Below are 20,809 nucleotides of genomic sequence, written 5' to 3' on the forward strand. Positions count from 1 at the left end.
GTCTGTGCACCTACCTTGAATTCAAGGTGAGCGTATGGTGCGGGAAGTGAACATTACGTGAAGGACTGTGCCCTAGCCACGAACGGAAGCACTAACATCGGGGTGCAGGTTTATGAGCTTTAAATGCATTTAATACCATATGTACGACTCATAAGCAACCTGTACGACAATGACGAAGTTGCCTACTATTACAACCTGTACGACCGTGTTGGAGTTACTTAAAACATAAATGTAGTCATACCATAATCCCATCAGTTCAACTAGTACCGTATACTTACTTGACTTACCTAAACTTACCTGAACTTACATGTGTGTTATGCGTTCACCTTTGCACTTCAGAGCGTTCACAATAATTATGTGCAAAGAATATACGTATGGATATGCCATGATGAAATCTAAACTTAAAACATTTCATAATATTTCCAATTATAAAATACGGAGTACTAACTATTAATCACCAAAACATAAAGTTAAAACACACATTTTTCACCAATATCCCTCACATTGCTTAATTCCTTAAACAAGGCTATTGTCTCGATTATTTAATCTCATTTCCTATATGGCTGCATCTAACGTCTCGTTAGACTGCCTACGTACCCTAAACAGGGATCAATCCATTCGTAGTTCACGACAGTGTTTCAAAGCATTCACAATAATCATAAGCAATAATCAATTTATAAACATTTATGGAATTGTCCATCATATATATATATATATAAAATATACGATAGAAAGGAAAAGACCCACTCACCTGAGGTCCGCGCTACGACTCCCTAGCACGCATATCGAGATATCACGAACCATCGTTGACTGTGACCAATTATTAACTCACATCTCAGAGTTCTGATCGATAAAATACATAATTTACATAAAACGCATCCCTACGCAATTCAATTCGGAAGATCAACATCACGGATTTCCGATCTGTTGCTTCCAAAGATCCACATTATGCTTCTAGAATAACATACTAAAATTTCATTACGATCCAACGGTCGGATTTCAGTCAATTGTCCAAAACTAAGTGACGGTTAACATTTATTTTATAAACTTACAATCCAATTCGGGAAGATCCGTAAGTCGGATTCCAGATCCGTAAGTTCCTATGATCTTCAAATATTATGCACTATAATGTATTAAATTTTGGTAACGATCTAACGGTCGGATCGTCGATTCATATTTTGACCTATTCACGTGTCGAAATGAAACTAAGCCCAAATAATGAAATTACGTCATACGGATATCAATTATGAACCTAGGGAATCTAATAGCACTTAATTAAAACATCATTGGCCCATAGGCCACGTGCTGCCGCATGCGCCACTGCGGGTGGTGGTCGGCCGACCTGACTCGCCGGAAAATTCAACTATTTTTTTAAATTCTCAAAAATTACAGAATTGAATATCTCAAAGAGTAGAGTAAACTTTATACCTGTGGCCAAGTCCCATTTGGCCTAGAAAGGCTCCAATTTTGCTAAAACCGTACGAAACCCTAGAATTGGGTGTGATTCGATTCGACCTCCAAACTTGCTTCGACGCTTTTATCATTGCTTGGGCTTTACTCTTGGGATCTAGGGGAGTGTTTTGGTAGTGGTAATTGAAGGAAAACGTTTCACAAATGGGTGGATTTCGAGTAACCTTTCCCGCGGCACCTATGGTGGTTTTTTCCACCAAACTTCAACCAATTTCCTTCTAATTTTGGGTGGAAATGGAAGAGGGAAGGTTTTGGAGTAGGTTGCAGGCAGTGGGAAGGTTTGAATCGCCGAAAAAATGGCCAAATTTGGCCGGGTGCTTGTCGGGTCGAGCGAGTCAAGGGGGAACCCGGTTTCTCCTTTCATTTTCTTCTTCCTCCTTTCCCTCCTTTCTCCCTTCTCTAGTTGGTCACTTCCTCCTCTCTCCTCTCCCCATTCGTCTACCCTCTCTCTCTCCATTTTCTGATTGGGCAGTAGCCTTTTCTTTTCTTCCTTCCCCCGTTCCCCACACTTCTTCCCCTCTTTTTCCTCTTTTCAAATAACTAAATATAAAAAAATAATTACAAACATTATGAAAATATATAAATAGCGACCCAAAAATACTTCTCGAGTACTTCAGGAAAACGCTAAAGGATTAATTCATTAAATTCCACTAATCATAATAAGATCATCACAGACTATCTTTTATTTTATTAAACTCATTGGCTTGGCAAGCAATCAGTTAGCATGTTCAGGTAATAACCACACAAGCTACAATACTACACTTGATACAGATCAAACAATGCAGAATCATGTACGCAAACCGTGTAAGAAAAGCCACACGAAAACATGTACGCAGATTAATGCAGGAATTTCAGAAATATAAAAGCGTACAAGCTTCCATAACCTAAGGAGTGGTTTCAAGGAACGGATAATCAGTGTAGCCAATAAGCGGTTGAGACGCGTAGAATGTCTCTCTGTTGTACTTGTTTAGACGAGCATTAAGCTCAAATCTCTTTGGCAAATCTGGATTCGCCAAGAAAATACGGCCATAAGCAATAAGATCTGCACGGCCCTCGGCCACACCATTGTTCCCTTCTTCCTTGTCATAACCACCAGCAGCAATGAAGGTACCATTAAAAGCCTTTCTCATGGGTACAAGACTCTGGGGGCAATCACTCTTTTCTCCAATTGTCTTCATCCTCGGCTCAACCATATGGCAGTACACGATCCCATACTTGTTCAATGAATTGACCAGATAAAGGCCCAACGCTTCAGGATCTGAATCCCCTGATCCCATATAGTTGGCAAATGGAGATAATCTAATTCCAACTTTATCCGCTCCTATCTCGTTAGCAACAGCTTCAACAACTTCCAGAGCAAATCGACAACGATTCTCCATAGATCCGCCATATTGGTCTGTTCGATCGTTCACTTGATCTTTCGTAAACTGATCAATAAGGTATCCATGGGCCCCATGAATTTCCACTCCATCAAAGCCTGTATATCAGACAAACAATTTTAGTGCACCAAATATTGTTTGTAATCTAGCATTTTAAATGAGGCATGCCGTTATAACGTAAGGTTAGTTAACATGTAATCTAACGTGAACTATTGTCACACACTTAATCAAACTGCAAATTATATTCATGCCTTTAACTACATTTGAAAGATTACAGATGGTGCTTATGTTGAAAGCAATTTTTTTTGTCAATGGATAGATTTGTTAGATTAAAGAGACGATGGGGTTCGAACCCACGCCGTGGTGCAAGGGCAACACTTTTCTCTACCATTGTGGTAGAGGGCCACTTGCCGTTGAAAACAATTTTGAGTTCTCGCAAATTTTATTTCATACTTAAGTAAAGACAAATTACCAGCTTCCATAGCATTCCTTGCAGCAAGTCTAAAATCATTGACAATTTGTGGAATTTCATCTGTCCTTAATCGTTTTGGAGGCGTGTATTCAGAAACATCAATGCCATTTAATGGTACCTGCTTCTCAGTAGAAGAGATTGGAGCTTGCCCATTTGGCTGAAATCCTGTAAGATAAGAAAATGTAGATAGAATCACAATCTGAAAGATTTCTATTACAGGAATATCAAGGCAGCTCTCTGATGCTTCAATGGGCTAACTTTTCGCTTATGATCCGGACGCTTTCAATGACACAAACTGAAGTCATAAAAGTGTGTTAGAAACGCACCGGTATTTGAAACCCTCCCTACATGCAAAATCTGACAGAAGAAGATGCCGCCTTTAGCATGAACAGCATCAACAATGGGTTTCCATGCTTCAACTTGCTCCATTGTCCATATACCGGGAGTATCTGTGTACCTTCGCATATTAAAGAAACAAAAATGTTGTCAAACTTTGAAATGAAGAAAGTACACATTTAAATGTATGTTTTCCATTTAAAATTTGACATAAAAGAAACTTGAAAGAAGCTAATCTTGGTGAAGTTACCCTTGAGCTGTGTCAGAAACTCCAGTGGCTTCAGTTATGAGAAGACCCCCGTTAGATGTTCTCTGGGAGTAATATAAGATCGCATGCGGCCGAGGAACATGTCCGTATGATCTTTGTCTACCCATTGGTGCTAAGACAACTCTGCAGAAGGCAAGGAAGTATTATGACAAGTTTGATAGGTGTTAATATAACTAGCCCCTTGAAGTATTATCAGATCTTGAACAGAACAAAATTTAAGTAATACGACGAAAACGCCAGAAAGGAGATGTACTTTTCCTAGCCAAGTGCCTCTAATGATGAATTAGGTAATTTCAGGTCAAGATCAAGTACTAACTCAGGTGTGATGAGTGCTTCAGAGTTCTAGGCATCATCTATGCATATATTTGCTTTCAAGATCTGGGGATTACAACGAATTTCAGTAACACCTGTCCAAGTTTATTTTCTTTAAGAATTGACTAATTTAGTTGCTAAATATGTTTCCAAATGAACAAAACCCAACTGCCCAAATCTCAGCTTCTCCAGCAGAATACAAATTAAAAAACGAAAAAAAAAACATAAAAATCAATGCAGAATGTTGAAGAATATGTTGTAGAAATGGTTGAGCGACTGAGTTTAAGGTACCTATGAGAAAGATTGAAGTTTCCAAGGTTGTATGGGGTAAGGAGAGGGCTTATGGGACGCCCTACTTGAGTTTGATTAGCCATTTCAATTCAACTGGGTTCAGAGCTAGATGCTACTTTTGTGTTTGGTTTTTTATTTGATTTGATTTAATCTGCATGGATATTTATACGGAATGAGGATCCTCTTTGGATTATTTTTATGGGATTTCAGAGATCCTCCAATCACGTCTGTTTATCGTATATTGTGCAGTCAGAAATTATTGTAAATTTTATTATTTAAAATTAAATATAGATAGTAGCGAAAGAAAACTGATCGTACGATATACAATGAACTAACGTGATTAAAAGATATCCGGTTCCTCATAAATAGTATCCGGAGCCTCATTCATTTATACGTTCGGGGAGAGGAGGAAGAGAAACTCAAAAGCAACACTAGCACCAGCACAGTCCCCTTCTCCTCCTCCTTCCTCCTGGGAGGCAGAGGCAGTGGTGGGCCGGGGGCTCCTTTTTCAAGGGACACCACCAATAATGTCTGCCAATTTGGACACCACCAACGGAATTGGATCCTCGCCGGATCTAATTGTTGGGGATCTTAGGGATCAACCCACGTGGGGCGTTGATAAAAAATCTTACGGTCACAATTAAATGTTTTAAAAGTAAAATAGTCTCGTTTTACCTGAAAAATATAAAAAAGAAAAAAATTATGACCGCATGATTTTTTATCAACGGCCCATATGAGTTGATCCTTAGGATCCCCATGAATTAGATCCGGCGAGGATCCAATTCCACCACCAACGACCATTTGACCAGGAAGAAGTACTAAAGTAAAATTGGCAGTTCTTTAATAAAATACTTAAGTTTGTAATATTTTAAACTAGTGCATTTTTAATTGTAATTATTTTTGTTTAAGTTCGTTTATTATGCTCTAAATCACAAAAATAATAAGCATTTCAGGAACATCCACATGCATATGAATTCATATAGTCTAGGTTTGTGTTCAGTGGGCTATTTAATTTTGACTTAAATTTTGAGTTGTATTGTTCATTAAAAGAAGATTATTGGGTTTATTTGTATAATTAATGTTAGGAATACTAAATTTTTAAACAAAATTTGCAAACCAAATGATGTGTTATCAATAAAAAAAAGTATGTTAATCAACACTTAATTAATAATTCAATCATCAACAACCACACCATTTGGTTTACAAAATTTAATTTAAAAATTTGTTTCCCTAGCATTACCCTTTATATTTTGGGAGTTTTAACGAAACACTCTCGGTACTATTCACTTTTAACGAAAATGATATTTTTACTCTAAAAAGTCACTCATTGTACTATTTACTTACAACACATTTTTGTCATTTGATTAAAACTTAAAGTTTTCAAGCCATTTTCATTAGTTTTCTTTTATATTTTAGCTAGCATCGTATTCGTGGTGCCGCATAACCTACCTAGCTTTTGTTTTCTACAAATTCAATATGGTGATAATGTCCTTGTGGATTTTCATCTTTATCCCTCACTTAGTTATCTAATTATATCTTAAATGATAAGTGATTAGGCCTTATCATTTTGTGGCTCACGTGTTTTCAAAGGGAGAAGAGAGTCTAGAATTTTATAATGAGGGGATCATAATTTTGGCCAAATTTTTTTATTGGATTATTTTGTTGAGTTCTTAATTGGTACCTACCAGATTATGGTGCGTTCTGTCGATTTTTGTTAAGGCCTTGTCGAGTAAGACATTTTATCAAACGTAACATGCGAACCGTAGGGTCGCACACAAGAAATAGGGGATGAAAGACAAAAGAAAGAAAGAAGTAAATTTACAAATAACTACACATAAAGTTGCATGAAAGAAATAGCACATTGTAATTTAGTGTTTTTACTCATTCTTTTAGTTTATGTATGTATGAGTCATATACAAATACAGATTAAGACTATAAAGCTATTGAGGTCATGAGCCGCCAATAACTCATGTTGAATCGGCGACTAAATAGTGGGAACCTAATCCCTTATTCGAGCAAATTTACAACCTACTGTATAAAATATATTTATTCGTTGGCAAATTCAACTATGAACTAATTAATTCCAAAAGTCCTAGCTGGTGGGCGTCAAAAACTACCTGCTATTTGTTTTGTTTTCTTCCCCCCACCCCACCCTAACCGGACATCTGTATCCAATTATACGATAGCCCAGTGCACGTAATTGACTGCTTAGCTTAGATGTAGTGTTTCCTTTCCTCCGACCCTCACCGTCACGAGAAGGACTCGAGTGTGGCCACTGTTGGTGGTAGGTTCGGGTGTTGTGTGAGAGGGGGTGAGACGCAAATAGGGCTGAGTAGACATAGAAAAATTAGATTCGAAAAAAAGGGTTTTTAAACATTAATCCTTGTAAAAGATTAAAAAAAATTTTAAAAAATCTAGTGTTAGATTACATATTCAATTTAATCCTTCGAAGTGTACTTTTATTAAAATTTATATTCAATTTTTGTTATTTAATGTGTATTTTTATTTAATCTCTCCACATTAAATTTTAATTATATTAATATGCACATATTTAGTTCTTTAATTATAAATGAACATATATGAGAAAATATTAAAGGAAATTTGTGATACAAAAATATATAAATACATAAGTGTACAAAAATGATTGTGTCGAAATATATAAAATTGACTTTTTTGTACTGAAATAATTGTATCTACATGATTGTACCGAAATATATTATAATGAACTTAAATGTATGTACTAAAATGTATTATATTGAATTAATGTACATAAATGTCAATACCGAAATGTATGTACCAAAATGTTCGTACCGAAATGTATATGCCTAAATATAGTATATTGAATTAATGTACCTTAAAGTCAATACTCAAATTAGAGGTATTAGGTTCGAATCTTGTGGATGGCGAATTTGATATCAAATTAAGTTGTCCATTGTGTGGCTTAACCGAACCCCTCTCGCCTTGGTGTAAAATATATTGTTGTACTAAAAAAAAAAAAAAAAAACTCATATGTGTGTACCAAAATGTATGTACCAAAATGCATGTATATGTTTCTATCTATGAGTGAATGTACCTATATGTTTGTATCGATGGATATACCGAAATATTCAAATGTATTAATGTACCTAAATGAAGAACATACAAAATTGTTATCGGATTATATATTAAAAAAAAAATAGTTGTCTAAATGTAGACATTAAAATATATTATAATAAATGAAATGAAAATTAAATTTAAATGTAATTAATACATTAAAATAGGAATAAAAAGATAAATAAAACATCAAAATATAACTAATAAATGAGATGATTAAATGTACTAGGGATTAAAATTGGATTTTAATCTTACACAAGGTTATATTCTAAAACTCATCTTTTTTAAGGATTAAAATGAAGTTTTCTAAAAAAAAACATAGAAAAATCAGAAGGTGTTGTATAATTAGTGGGTGAATGCCCACTCAAAAGAATAAAGACTTAGGAATAGTGTTTGATACTTTCAAAAGTATCATCATTGTATTTGGATGGTTGTAGTTACGGGAGTTGCTCTATAAATAGAGCATTCTGTGTGTTATCTAAATGTACACTGCGAAAGTAAGCAAAAGAAATAATATCAGTATCTCCCACCTCCTCTGGAATACTTTTGTGTTATAGTTATAGCGTGATGTTTTGCACCTCTTTGCTTTTGCCCTTAGCAAAGGTTATCTAACTTTTGCCTATTTATAACACATTATCAGCACGACTCTCTAATCTTAACTAGTTCCCATCTCCCTTCATCGAAAAAAAAAAGAAAGCTTCCTCCAAGGGTTTTCATGTTCTTCTTCCTCCTCTACCTCATCTGCATGATATACCCTCACGAAGAACTGCTACCACCATGCCTGCTTCTCGTTCTCAATTTAACAATAACTTATATCTTTGATTTCTTGTTTGGTGTAGTTCCTGATTACTAACCCAGTATTTATTTATGTTAATTTTATTGTAATCAAAGATGGTGCAGTATAATCACCCATCTTGAACTGCAAATTCAATTTCACTGCAATCAAAGATGGTGCGATACAATCGCCCATCTTGAACTGCAGATTTAAATTTTATCGTAATTTTAGGTGGTGTAGTATAATCGCCTACCCTACCTTGCATATTTAAACTACTCTGCATATTAAAATTTTCCTTATGTTGAAGTGGTGTGGTATAATCGCACATCTTATGCTTACTTCAATGAGAATGGCGAGGTACAATTGCCCTTCTCATTAATCATGTAAATCTTTAGCCTGAAGTTTTGAGTGCTTATCATTTTAGCCTGAAGATCAAAAATGAAAAATCTGTAAGAACCAAAAGTTCTAACACTATATTCCTCCAGGAATACATATTATTGCAAGTTCTTACACATCTCATCTTTCTTTCAGAAAAGAAAATGACGAACTTGGCAAAACTTGATTTTTTGCCCTAAACATTACTGGGAAGAACCACCTTACCTAGGTAGTGGATACCAAGATCCATTTGGAGGCAGAGAATCTAAAAGAAACAAAAAAAGAGGAAAATAGTGCATCCTCTCAAGATCGGGTGAAAGCCATGATCTTTATCCGTCGCCACCTTGATGAAGGACTAAAGAGCGAGTACCTACCAGTTGAATATCCATTAGCTCTATGGAAGGCATTGAGAAACAGATACAATCACTAGAAAACGGTGATTCTTCCAAGAGCTTGTTCTGAGTGGACTCACCTAAGGATCTAGGATTTCAAGTCAGTGGCTACGTACAATTCTGCAATGTTTAGAATTAGCTCCCAGATGAAGCTCTGTGGGGAAACCATCACTGAGGAGGATATACTGGAAAACACGTTCAACACCTTTCATGCCTCCAACATGCTCCTGTAGTAGCAGTATAGAGAACGAGGCTTCACTGAATACAACCAGCTGATATCTGTGCACCTGGTAGTCAAACAAAATAATGAGCTCCTGATGAAAAATTATCAGTCCCGATCTACTGGATCTGCACCATTCCTAGAAGTGAATGATGTTTCCCTCGAAATGAATGCCACATCTTATAGTGGCAATAATCATAAACGAGGACATGGCCACAAGCGAGGCCGGTGGAATGGGGAAGGCAAGAATCATGGTATCCAGTTTCACAACCAGATTCAAAGGCAAAATTTAGGCTCAAGCTTTAAAAATGTAAATCGTCACTAAGGCAAAGCTCATGTGAACAATGCTTCTAGAAACTCTGAATGAGCTTGCCATAGGTGTGGTGGCAATGGACATTGGGCCCGTACATGTCGTACCCCAAAATATCTGGTGGATCTATATCAAGCCTCATTTAAGGAAAAGGGTGTCGAGACCAATTTCCTCGACCAGGCTAGACCAATGGATTTACCTGATCCAGTGCTCAACTTATTAGGGCAGTTGAACACAACCCACCTAGATGCTTTATACTTCATTGTGGAAAGAGGGAATGAAGTGTACCGGTCCGATTGAATCATTTATGTTTAATGTATTTTTATTCTGAACTTGTAGTTTAAAACTCGCATTTCAATTCAATAAAAGTGGCATTTCAATTTCCTTTTATTATGAATAAATTGTGTTTTACTGTGATCCCATTTACTCAGAAAGTATGGATAAAAACTATGGTTATTCTCAAAACATGAGAAATGGTGGAGATATTTGTCTTGCAGACAGCGCAACCACGCATACAATACTTTGTGATTGAAAATATTTCTCAAGCTTAATGCTTACAAAAGTAAGGGTAACAACAATATCAGACCAATCAGATGTAATTGAAGGCTCAGGGAAAGCCCAGATTATGTTACAAAATGGAACAATATTGTCCATACAAAATGCGTTGTATGCTACTCGATCTACTCGAAATTTGTTGAGTTTCAAAGGCATACGATTAAATGGATACCACATTGAAAAGAAAAGTGCAGAAAATGTGGAGTATCTATGCATTACCTTTAATGATACCCAGAAATGTATATTGGAGAAGTTGCGTGGTTTGTTGAGTAGATTATATTATACATACATAAGGACAATTGAATCACATACTGTCATGAACCATAAGTTAATTGATTCAAAAGTTTACATGCTTTAGCAAGACCGTTTAGGCCATCCAGAATCCACTATATGTGTAGGATCATTACCAACTCTAATGGACATCCATTATTGAGAAGACACATTGCTATCTCAAATGATAACCCTTGCAAAGCTTGTTCTCAAGGGAAGTTGGTAATTAGACCATCACAACTAAAGGTTGATGTTGAATCCCCATCATTTTTGCAAAGAATTCAAGGGGATATTTGTGGGCCTATTCAACCATCTCGTGGACCATTTTGATATTTTATGGTTTTGGTTTATGCATCTACTTGATGGTCACATGTTTGTCTCTTGTCTACTCAAAATGTAGCTTTTGCGAGAGTTCTTGCTTAGATAATTAAGTTGCGAGCACAGTTCCCAGATTACCCCATTAAGTCAATTCAACTTGACAACATTGGTGAATTTACATCCCAAACCTTTGATGATTACTGCATGACATTGGGCATTGATGTTGAACACCTTGTTCCTCATGTCCATGCTCAAAATGGTTTAGCAAAAGCATTGATCAAGCGGCTTCAATTAATAGCTCGCATTCTGCTCATGAAAACAAAGTTGCCAGTTTCTGCATGGGGACATACCAATACAGTTTGTCAATATATGAGTGGTCCAACAAATATACATTTTGGAATGGTTGAGTGGTGCAACAGATATACATTTTGGAATGGTTAAACGAATCTGGCGATATTTACAGGGAAAATTCAAGTGTAGATTGAATTTTACTACAGCTTTTCCTTTGTCTTTAACTGCATATAGTGACTCTGACTGGGCAGTAGATTTGAACACTCGACGATCTATCACTGGCTATGTAGTGTACTTTGGGGATAATCCTATTTCTTGGCAATCCAGAAAGCAAGCATCGGTGTCTAGGAGCTCTACTGAGATTGAATATCGAGCTTTGGCAAATACAATTGCTGATGTTGCATGGATTCGCCTCATACTTAAAGATCTTCATGAGTTCTTATCTATACCTCCTGCCATCTATTGTGATAATCAATTTGCAATTTCCTTGAGTTTAAATCCTGTTCAACGTTCTCAGATTAAGCACTTGGAAACAGATGTTCACTTTATTCGAGAATGAGTTCGGAAGGGTGATTTGGTTGTACAATACATTCCAACTTAAAATCAAGTGGTTGATGTTCTTACCAAAGGACTTTGTGGTCCTTACTTTCTTAAACATTGTTTCAATCTTAGACTCGGTTACCCTAACTAAGATTAAAAGGGGGAGGGTATTAGATAAGCATGTAATATTGGTAGATTAATTGCCATTTCAGCATTGCTAAATGTGTTGTGTCCAGTAGACCTGACATTTTGGACCCGACCTAATTCGGCCCGTTAATATTAGTATTTGGGTGGATGCTTAATGGGTCGGATCGCTAACGAGTGAACCCATTAACAACCCGTTAAATAACAGGTCACTTTGGGTCAACCTGTTAGCACCCATTATAAATTATAACCACACCTTATCTTTTTCCTATTTTCCTATCTTTTTTTTTCTCATCGATAAATAATCTACTACTTCATAGATTCATTCATTTGATTAGTTCATGAAAATATCACCGCAAGCATTTCCGCCGCCAAAACGCCAGCCCTTAACGGGGGCCTTCATATCGCCTAAGCTCTCCGACCAGACCCTCCTCCGTTCCCTCCACCATTTCCCCAAGAATTGTCCTCCCTCGAGCCGCTCCAATTCCTCATACGCCGCACCTCCCGCTCCGTGATCTGTAGGTTAATCTTTATCTCCATCCTTTTCGAAGGCATCATCTGCAGCTCCTTGTCTGCAGGAAGAGTTCCAGAACCAGACGGAGGAGAAATCTAAGTCGCAGCTCTTTGTCTGTTTACTATATATCCAAGTCAGTACCTTTTTCACTATCAGCACCCTTTTATACATCCTTTCAGTTAATATGTGTAATTGTATTGGAATGCCAAAAAAAAAAACACCATTGTTAACAAGTGTTAACGGGTGACCCATTAGATTAACAGGTTCGGGTTCGGATGACCCGTTAGCTTAATGGGTCGGATTGAACCCGACTCAAACTCGATAAACCCGACCTGTCATTTGTATAAATAACATTTTCCCTCTATTTCTAAACTAAGTCGGTATTGTAATATCTGTTTTCCAAGAGAGAGAAATACAATTGAGAATAGTTTTCTTCTTCCTTAAGCTTTTTTGTGGTTCTTATTTCTGGAATTCTTGAGCTTTTCCATGGATGTTAAGAGAGGGGTGGTTAGTTGTACTAAATTAAAGTAGAGTTTATATTTCGTAATTTTTTATTTATTTTGTTTTATTAGATTTGTGATTCCCCAAAATCATCCAATTATGCACAAGTTCTCTTTCATGCTAAATTGATAAGCTTTTAACTTTCACAGCATGCCTTACTTAAGCAAGCCATAATTTGCCTTAATCACGGCATCCTTGAGCCACCGATCTAATTGAGATATTTACTAAGATACGTTAATTGTTTCAAGGTATCCTAGGACATGGTGTTCGAACAAACTAGAAGAAGCAAGAGTTTCATTGAGGCGCAAAATCCAACTCGATCAAAAGATCCCCAATGAAACCAATTCAAATTCACCCAAATCTTTTTCAATTTATTAGACAAATTGCAAAATTTCTCAATCCTTAAAAAAATACATTAAGAAATCACTCCAAGTTCACCAATATCGCTTATTCCTAAAAAGAATCACAAAATTCCGACAAGATTTGCACAAAAAGAAAATTGGGATAATTTGGAGGGAGGATGGCGCAATTTTACTCAACCTGAGAAGACCTAGGAAATTTGGAAAAATAACCGAATTTTAGACCCCATATAGAATTATAGCCATCATTTTAATTTTATGATAACTATAACTAAAACTTGATGTAAAAGTATTAATATACTCTTATTTTATTAGGTTTTCACAACAACCAAAACACACATGACACACTTGATTGATAGGATGATCTGGTCTAGGCTCCCATATCGATTGCCAGTCTTGCCCTGCCATCCCAATCACAACATGAATAGGTCCCATGCTCCCACAAGTATAGTTTTCCAACTATAAAAACCTTTCATATTTGTGTACGTTACATTGTTCTTCACAAGCAGAGGCTACATTGTTCTTCACAAACAGAGGCTCTAAATGTCCAAACGCTCCAGCATTTTCGCCTTCGTTGGAGCATCACCTCTCTTGTTTCTTCTTGTGTACATCGGCCTATGTCTTTGCACGACCACAAATGGCGTCTTCCTCCTATCCACCGCCTCCAAATCCCACTTTATTAATTCCAATTGCTTGCTTCATTCAACAAAATTGGCTTCCGTTGGAATGTACACAACATTTATCGCCTCAACGTCAAACGGACGGTAAAGATTTTGTGTAACTGGGGCACTTGTTCCAGTCAGTTTAGATGAATTTCCAGGCATCTTGAACTTAAGACTGTAGGGCACCCACTCCGGTTTCCATGGCTACATTGGCCAATCATACTTGTTATTGAGTTTTTATCAATAATATCCAAAATTTAACACCTAATTTCATAAATATCACATTTTATAACTTCTTTAAAAAATAACAGAAACCCCACTTAAATAGACTTAAATACCCTCCCTTGCTATTCAAACAACCAAAGGCTTAAATGCCCTTATTTGGAAAGCAAGAGATAGCTTGGTATGGGAAGGTTTTAGTGCATATTAGGGGTGGGTTCGGTTCATTTTGGTTCGGTTTTTGGCCGAAACCGAAAACCAAACCGAAGTTACTGTTCGGTTCGGTTCGGTTCGGTTTTTCTTCGGTTTTTTTCGGTTCGGTTTTTTTTGGTTTCGGTTTTTTCCAGTTCGGTTTGGTTTTTTCCATTTTTTTTTAAATCTGGATATTGGTAAATTAGCCCAAAAGGGGACTGCCAAATTAGCCCAAAAGACCCAACAAACAGTAAAGGCCCAGGCCATAAAATACAAATAAGAAAATAAAAAATAAAACTGGGCTTCCACTGAAGCACCCGCCGCCGAGCATCCCTACTAGCACAAACCCTCGCCACCAACCAACCGACGCCTCGTCGATTGCAACATCCAGCCATGAGCACCTGTTCGAACACAGCCAAACAAACGAGAACCAAAGGTTTTAATAAAGAGTAAAGACCCAAAAACCAAAGATCTTTACCACATAGACAAATCCAATAACAACATCAGCCAATTTTCGTTCAAAAATTCATCAATTAACCTCGAAAATAAACAATTGGGACTCGTTGGTTTATTCGGATACAAAAGTATGAAATGAACTAATACTAATCTTCCATAAGAACAAGCAAAGTAAAAGTGAATGCATAAGCAAATTTCAGAAAAAACAAAGCAAAAACAGAACCAAACCTGCACTGCCTGCAAGACTCACTTCATCGTGTCATCCAGCGTGCGCCGCGTGCTGATGAGCACGCCTCTCTCCTCCGACATCCGTTCCTGGTGCATAAGGAAGACGAGGTCCAGGTGGTTTGCGGGCCCTTCAAGAGCTGTGAGGGCAAGGTCGTCTAGGTTCACTGCCGCAAATGGGTCATCCACATCGAGTGAATCACCCACGAGAAGGTTAATGGCTCCACTGTGGGAGAGAGAAAGGTTGAGAATTTGACGATGGGAGAGAGAAAGGCTGAGAATTCGCCGATGGGAGAGAGAGAGAGACTGAGAAGACAGAACTAGGAGTAGATGAAATGGGAGAGTAAATGGGGCGGCTAGGGTTTTGTATTTGGAAATCTTATAATGAATTAAAGATCCAAAATCAGTATAAATATTATACTAGTACGATTGTAGCAACAGAAAGCCTGTTGTCAAGTTGGCTGAAACAAACACTCTTAACTAAGAGGTAAGGAGTTCGAAACACCTTGGCTCTAGGTTTTGAGTATTTATATATGATTTATATAATTAATATATATTAAATAATTATATAAATTGGTTCGGTTCGGTCCGGTCCAGTTTCTGGACCATCAAAACCGAAACCGAACCAACCTATTTCGGTTCGGTTCGGTTCACTTAGTTCGGTTTGGTTTTTTTTTCGGTTCGGTTTTTTTCGGTTTCGGTTCGATGTTCGGCTCGGTTTTTTTCGGTTTTCGGTTTTTTTAACCCACCCCTAGTGCATATCCTATTGCTTTAATTCACAACACTTTCAGTTGGATGTATGGTTTCCAGGGAGGCCAATGAAGAACTAGCGGAGTTAGTAAAACTAAACAATCATGGTGGATGCCTCCTAATGAACACCTAATATTCTTCATTGAAATATGCAGCATTCATGGTCAAGAGTGTTTATCAATTATAGCCTAATATTAGCCCCTATATCAAATATAGCCTAATATTAGCCCCTAATTTCAAAATGTCAGTTTTCTATAAAAACTTTCAAATATATTCAAAATCTCCCTTAAATAGACACAAATACCCTTAATTCATACAAATAACTAGTTGTTGAATAAAAGATTCTTGTGCAATAATCAAGTTGAGCTTTCCCTAATATTTTTCTCATTTTCTTATTAGTACAATTAATTGACAATTTGTAGACCAAAATAAGAAGAATAAAAACACAAAGAAAGAAAATTTTCTATATCGCAAACCCTAATTTTTCTAATATGCACTAAATGAATTTCATATAGCTTTCCTCTAATAGATCGGCAAATGGTATTAGGTTTGTCAATCTTCCCTTGACAAAAGAAACAAAATTTTTGTAATATGCACCAAAAGAATTTCTATTATGTAAACCTTAAAAATATGTTTTTGCACTTTCTAAGAACACAATAGATCTCTCGATTCACTACCACAGTCCATGATAACTTTCAAAACAGAATCTGGACAAGAACAGCACCCTTAATGTAACATCCTGAAATTTCTAATTCGGAAGCCAAACACACAGGTAGGCCACAATAAAAATAATGGTTAATTATAATTCTAACTAACCACAAAAAAAAAAAAATCATTTTGTTTAGTTTATGGCTGCATCTAACATCCCGGTTAGACTGCCTACGTACCTTAAACGAAGGGATCAAGCCATTTGTAGTTCACATTACACTTCTAAAACAACATACTAAAATTTCATTATGATCCAATGGTCGGATCTGCGCCAATCACGAATCAAGTGGCGGTCGACGTTTTATTTTACGAATTATAATGTATCAAATTTTAGTGATGATCCAACTGCCGGATCATCGATTTGTATATGGACCAAGCCACATATTGTAGTGAATTTAGGTTCAAACGATCAACCTACATCATACAAATATCAAAATTGAATTCAGGACATCTAATTTAGCCTAAAAATAGCATTGACAACCCTCTGGCCACACGCCGCTGTGGGTGGCGGTCGGCCGCCCCGACTCGCTGGAAAATTTAACTATTTCCAAACATTACCAAATTTTTTAGGAATGTACAACTCAAGGAGAGGAACATTTTTCATACTTGGGCCGAAGTCCAATTTGTCCTGTAAATACCTGAATTTGGCCACGAACTGTCGGAACCCTAGAATTTGGGTGGCCTCGATCCGCCACTTCCAGTGTTCTGCCGCCCCAACCAAGGCTTGGTGACACGCCCCTACCCGGAATGTCCATTAGGACTCCGAACCGAGCTGTGCTGGCCGACATCTGGAAGGTGACAAAGTCATAAAGTGTAGTGATGTGGAAAATGTGAATAAATTTAAACCTAAAAGTGCCTAAAGATAAGAGTGCGCTGTGAGTGAGAATGAACCCATTTCACACGCGACGTCAGAGCATAAGTAAAGTATAGTAGGGTGGGTAAAGATCATACCCTCAAAGGTAGCCACCTATACTAAGATTCGTCAAGAATCCTCGTCAATACGAACTTTCAGCAGCTAAAACCTTGAGGGGTGAAAAACAAGGGTGAATGGGCCTGAAAATAAAGTTTTAATAAAAACCTTTTGAAAATGTTATAACCCCTCACTGTAAAATCTGTATAATTTCCCAGAAAATAAAAATACATACGTATATAGAAATCAGGCTTGAGAGCAATGAAAACCAAAGTATGTGCCATGTCAAGTATCTTAGTAACAAATATGTAAGCCAGGTGCTGTGAATTAATATAAAATAGTATGTCAACCGGAGTCACCTAACGTGACCTGTATGACTGAACCTATAGCTCATAAACCAATTCTTGCACACGAGTCGGAACCACCTATTGTGGTCTGTACGACAGGCTAGGTGTAAATAAGTACGCTCAAGTGCTACAATCACATAAAGGCTGTGCGATGAATCGCGGGTCACCTATGAGTCGGAACCACCTATTGTGGCCTGTATGACAGGCTGGCACCAAACTTGGATCCAAGATGAGTGTGCGGTGCGGGAGGTGAACGATCATGTGAAGGCTGTGCCCTGGCCTCGAGCGGGAGCTCTAACACCGGTGTGCAGGATTCAATATAAATATAATTCATACTAATGCAACATTTAAAGTTTCACACATTTTAGACATGGCATAAAGTGCATGAACCAATTCAAAAGCATTTGTGGGAATTGTCATTCATTCATATATACTATAAAAAGCAAAAGACCCACTCACCTAGAGTCCACACTATCCCTAGCACGAATATCGAGGCATCATGAATGATTTTCGTTATAACTCCGTTATCCAGCAAGGTCGGGAATTGGACTCATTCGTTATAACTCCGTTTCATGAACGATTTTCGCCTACACGCTCGTGAGATCGAGCTTTGTCCAAATATGTCAAGACACATGATAAAATATACGAGGATAAAATACGTCCTCATAAAATTACGTTTTGCCACGTAGGGCAATTTTTCATCATTTCCACTTATCGATAAAAATTTCCACATAATTACTATATTTTAAAATTTTCCCAGGGTATTACACTTAATAATGCAAAGGTGTGAAAATTAAATACGAAGCACGTATATTCCAAAGGAAAAACGTTACAAAAAATTGACACTTCATTATTCCATAAATATTCAATTGAAGGATGAAACTACAAAAACAAAAAGAAAACGTAGAGGAGGAAAAATGTAGAAAAAACTAACCATCTACTAGGTCTCCACCAACCGTGGATGCTTTTGTTAGGTATCCACCATTTTTTAGGTTTAATCGTGAGAACTCTTCATCTAATAGGGTTTTAGTATTTTAATTTATTATGTTTAAAGTTTAAGAGTACTTGTGTCTATTTGAGTGATATTTTGGACTTATTTGAAATTTTTTATAAAAACTAACATTTTTTAAATTATGAGCTAATACTTGGCTATATTTGATAAATACCGATTGTTATTGCCAATACAAACATGGTATGAAGTCTTGAATATATACATAACATGACATGAATAATATATTAGTACTTTTACATCAAATTTTGATAATAATTATTATAAAATTAAAACGGTGGCTATAATAGAGTACAAATTTGATTATTTTTTCAAAGTTTCTAGAAGACCTCGCGGGAGACGATGTTTTGGGGCACTAGTCCTCTTTATCTTCTTCCCGCAACGGAGCTCTACTCGATTGCATTGCAGTGCAGGTTGCTCACCAATTTGGGGATTGCATTTCGTTGTTGGATCGCACTAAGGTTCAAGTTCGTGCTCTTTCGAATGTGCCGAAGGCTACTCTGGTCACAATTGAGCGTTCTACTGAGGATGATTGGGAGGTTGTGAAGCTAATTCTGAGCTTGCAAGGGCTGCAATTTTGAATCAGGTGCTCCGAGTGTTGTCAATTCGTGATCTTTTTGGTTGTTTGTAATCTGTACATTTGTATATTAGTATTACCGTGTTGTTCGGTTGATGAATGCAGGTGAGGATTCTTCATGAAGAAATGAAGTTTCCCTTGTGGTTGAACGGCCGCACTACCATTACATTTCATGCAGCTTCAACCTTCCCGAAAAAAGCGGTGGGTAAGATGATGTATGCTTGTACTTTATAATGATATCTTGGTCTACTTGTGGATATGACCAGTGCAACTGGTGCCAGGGACTGAAGTTGCAGTTGTTTCATAGAGAGGCAAGACAGTCAGCCCACATGGAGATCGTTCCATTCTCTCTCCAAATGGATGGAATCATATTTCAAGGAGGCAAGATCTTTCTGATTCAGTTGCTAGCTATTCACTTCGTCTTTATTTGAGAACTCGTCTGCATTCATATGCGTAGATTCTACCCAATGTGAATGGATTACTGTTTAGCTATAATTCATATAGGATTACAGTCTCGAACGCTATTCGTTGGAATTTACATTTGGATGTTATAAACTGACAAATGCTTTTGGTTCTTGTTCCTATATTTGGATTTAATCTTCTAATTATACATTCATGATGCCTTTTATCACACTGTTTCTTTCACAATTAATCAAAAAAGTTGGTGTCTTCCTGTGGATTTTCCATCCCTTCCTGTATTAAGTGGCTAATGGGGTATGCTAAGCTTGCCACTTAACAAGAAAATGTTAAGCAAAATCATTTATAACCTTTCGTTGACAAAACTGGTTGTTTTAATGAGCCTGCTCTCATACCTGCTGGGGTATATTTAAATGGATGCAATGGTGTTTTGAAGAATGACATTCCATTGCTTTCAGTTTCTCCCTGCTGCTTTAAAATATTGAAAGACAAAGCTGCTGAAAGAAATGGTCTAGATGTTTTCAATAGGTACAAACTTTGTGATAAGAAAAACATATTTCTGACGACTGGGGCAAGCACCTATGTAGTTGTTGCAGATTGACCCCCATGAGAAAGTTGTTGCTGCTTTTCCATATAAATATTCTCGACAAGAGGATGAAGAGGCGGCTTAGCAGTCTGACGAGTTTAAGGGAGTTGAAAATCTTATTAAAGCATGGATCCTTGCACAAATGGATGCTATGGCTTCCAATGCAGGAGGGAAGTAAATTCCTTGGTTTAGAATCCCTTTCACTGCTTCATGCATGACATTTTCTGCCTATTTTATGACTTCCATATTTAAAATGTTTTTGTCAGTATTCTGATCATTTAGAATTATTGTAGAGATATAATTTTGATATTGATTAGCTTAACAATCTACCTTTTGATGAATATTCTGTTGTATGGACCTCCTGGTTGTGGAAAGACGCACATAGTTGGTTCGGCTGCTGCAGCCAGTCAACTAAGATTTATATGCATCAAAGGACGTGAACCGTTGAATAAATACATTGGCGCTTCTGAGCGAGCTGTAAGCCGTGGTTTGTTCCTTTGCATTAGTAAAATCCCCTTTGAGTTGATTTCTCGTAACCTCTATGCCGCATTTATTCACGTAGTTTA

The 20,809-nt window shown here is 37.0% G+C and overlaps 1 protein-coding gene, 1 long non-coding RNA gene and 1 pseudogene across 4 annotated transcripts; 1 reads left to right on the plus strand and 2 right to left on the minus strand.

Annotated features, from left to right (window-relative positions):
• LOC126603196 (putative 12-oxophytodienoate reductase 11) overlaps positions 1-20,809 on the minus strand; it is a 60,860-nt pseudogene that overhangs the window by 18,201 nt on the left and 21,850 nt on the right.
• LOC126603197 (12-oxophytodienoate reductase 2-like) lies at positions 2,125-4,660 on the minus strand. 3 transcript variants are annotated; one of them, XM_050269961.1, is made up of 5 exons: positions 4,529-4,660; positions 3,908-4,048; positions 3,648-3,778; positions 3,322-3,486; positions 2,125-2,947 (listed from the first exon to the last, which is right to left on the minus strand). In XM_050269961.1, exons 1-5 carry the CDS (start codon positions 4,609-4,611, stop codon positions 2,355-2,357), a joined length of 1,113 nt encoding a protein of 370 aa, XP_050125918.1. In that variant the 5' UTR covers positions 4,612-4,660; the 3' UTR covers positions 2,125-2,354. The 3 variants fall into 3 exon arrangements, with proteins under 3 accessions (XP_050125918.1, XP_050125919.1, XP_050125920.1); XM_050269962.1 differs by lacking the exon at positions 4,529-4,660 and adding an exon at positions 4,242-4,507; XM_050269963.1 differs by lacking the exon at positions 4,529-4,660 and adding an exon at positions 4,179-4,241.
• Positions 18,994-20,720, plus strand: LOC126603199 (uncharacterized). The gene is made up of 3 exons (XR_007616192.1): positions 18,994-19,249; positions 19,346-19,455; positions 19,507-20,720. It is a non-coding gene; the product is annotated as an uncharacterized LOC126603199 (long non-coding RNA).

The sequence above is a fragment of the Malus sylvestris genome, chromosome 15 (genome assembly GCF_916048215.2).
Source record: "Malus sylvestris chromosome 15, drMalSylv7.2, whole genome shotgun sequence".
NCBI classification, from domain to species: Eukaryota; Viridiplantae; Streptophyta; class Magnoliopsida; order Rosales; family Rosaceae; genus Malus; species Malus sylvestris.

Excerpts from the sequence above, each read along its gene's own strand:
- LOC126603197 (XM_050269961.1), bottom strand. The coding sequence starts at position 4,611 with ATGGCTAATCAAACTCAAGTAGGGCGTCCCATAAGCCCTCTCCTTACC. Across the intron at positions 4,049-4,528 it reads AACTTCAATCTTTCTCATAG|AGTTGTCTTAGCACCAATGG; the intron begins GTACCTTAAACT and ends TGCCTTCTGCAG. Across the intron at positions 2,948-3,321 it reads AAGGAATGCTATGGAAGCTG|GCTTTGATGGAGTGGAAATT; the intron begins GTAATTTGTCTT and ends TCTGATATACAG.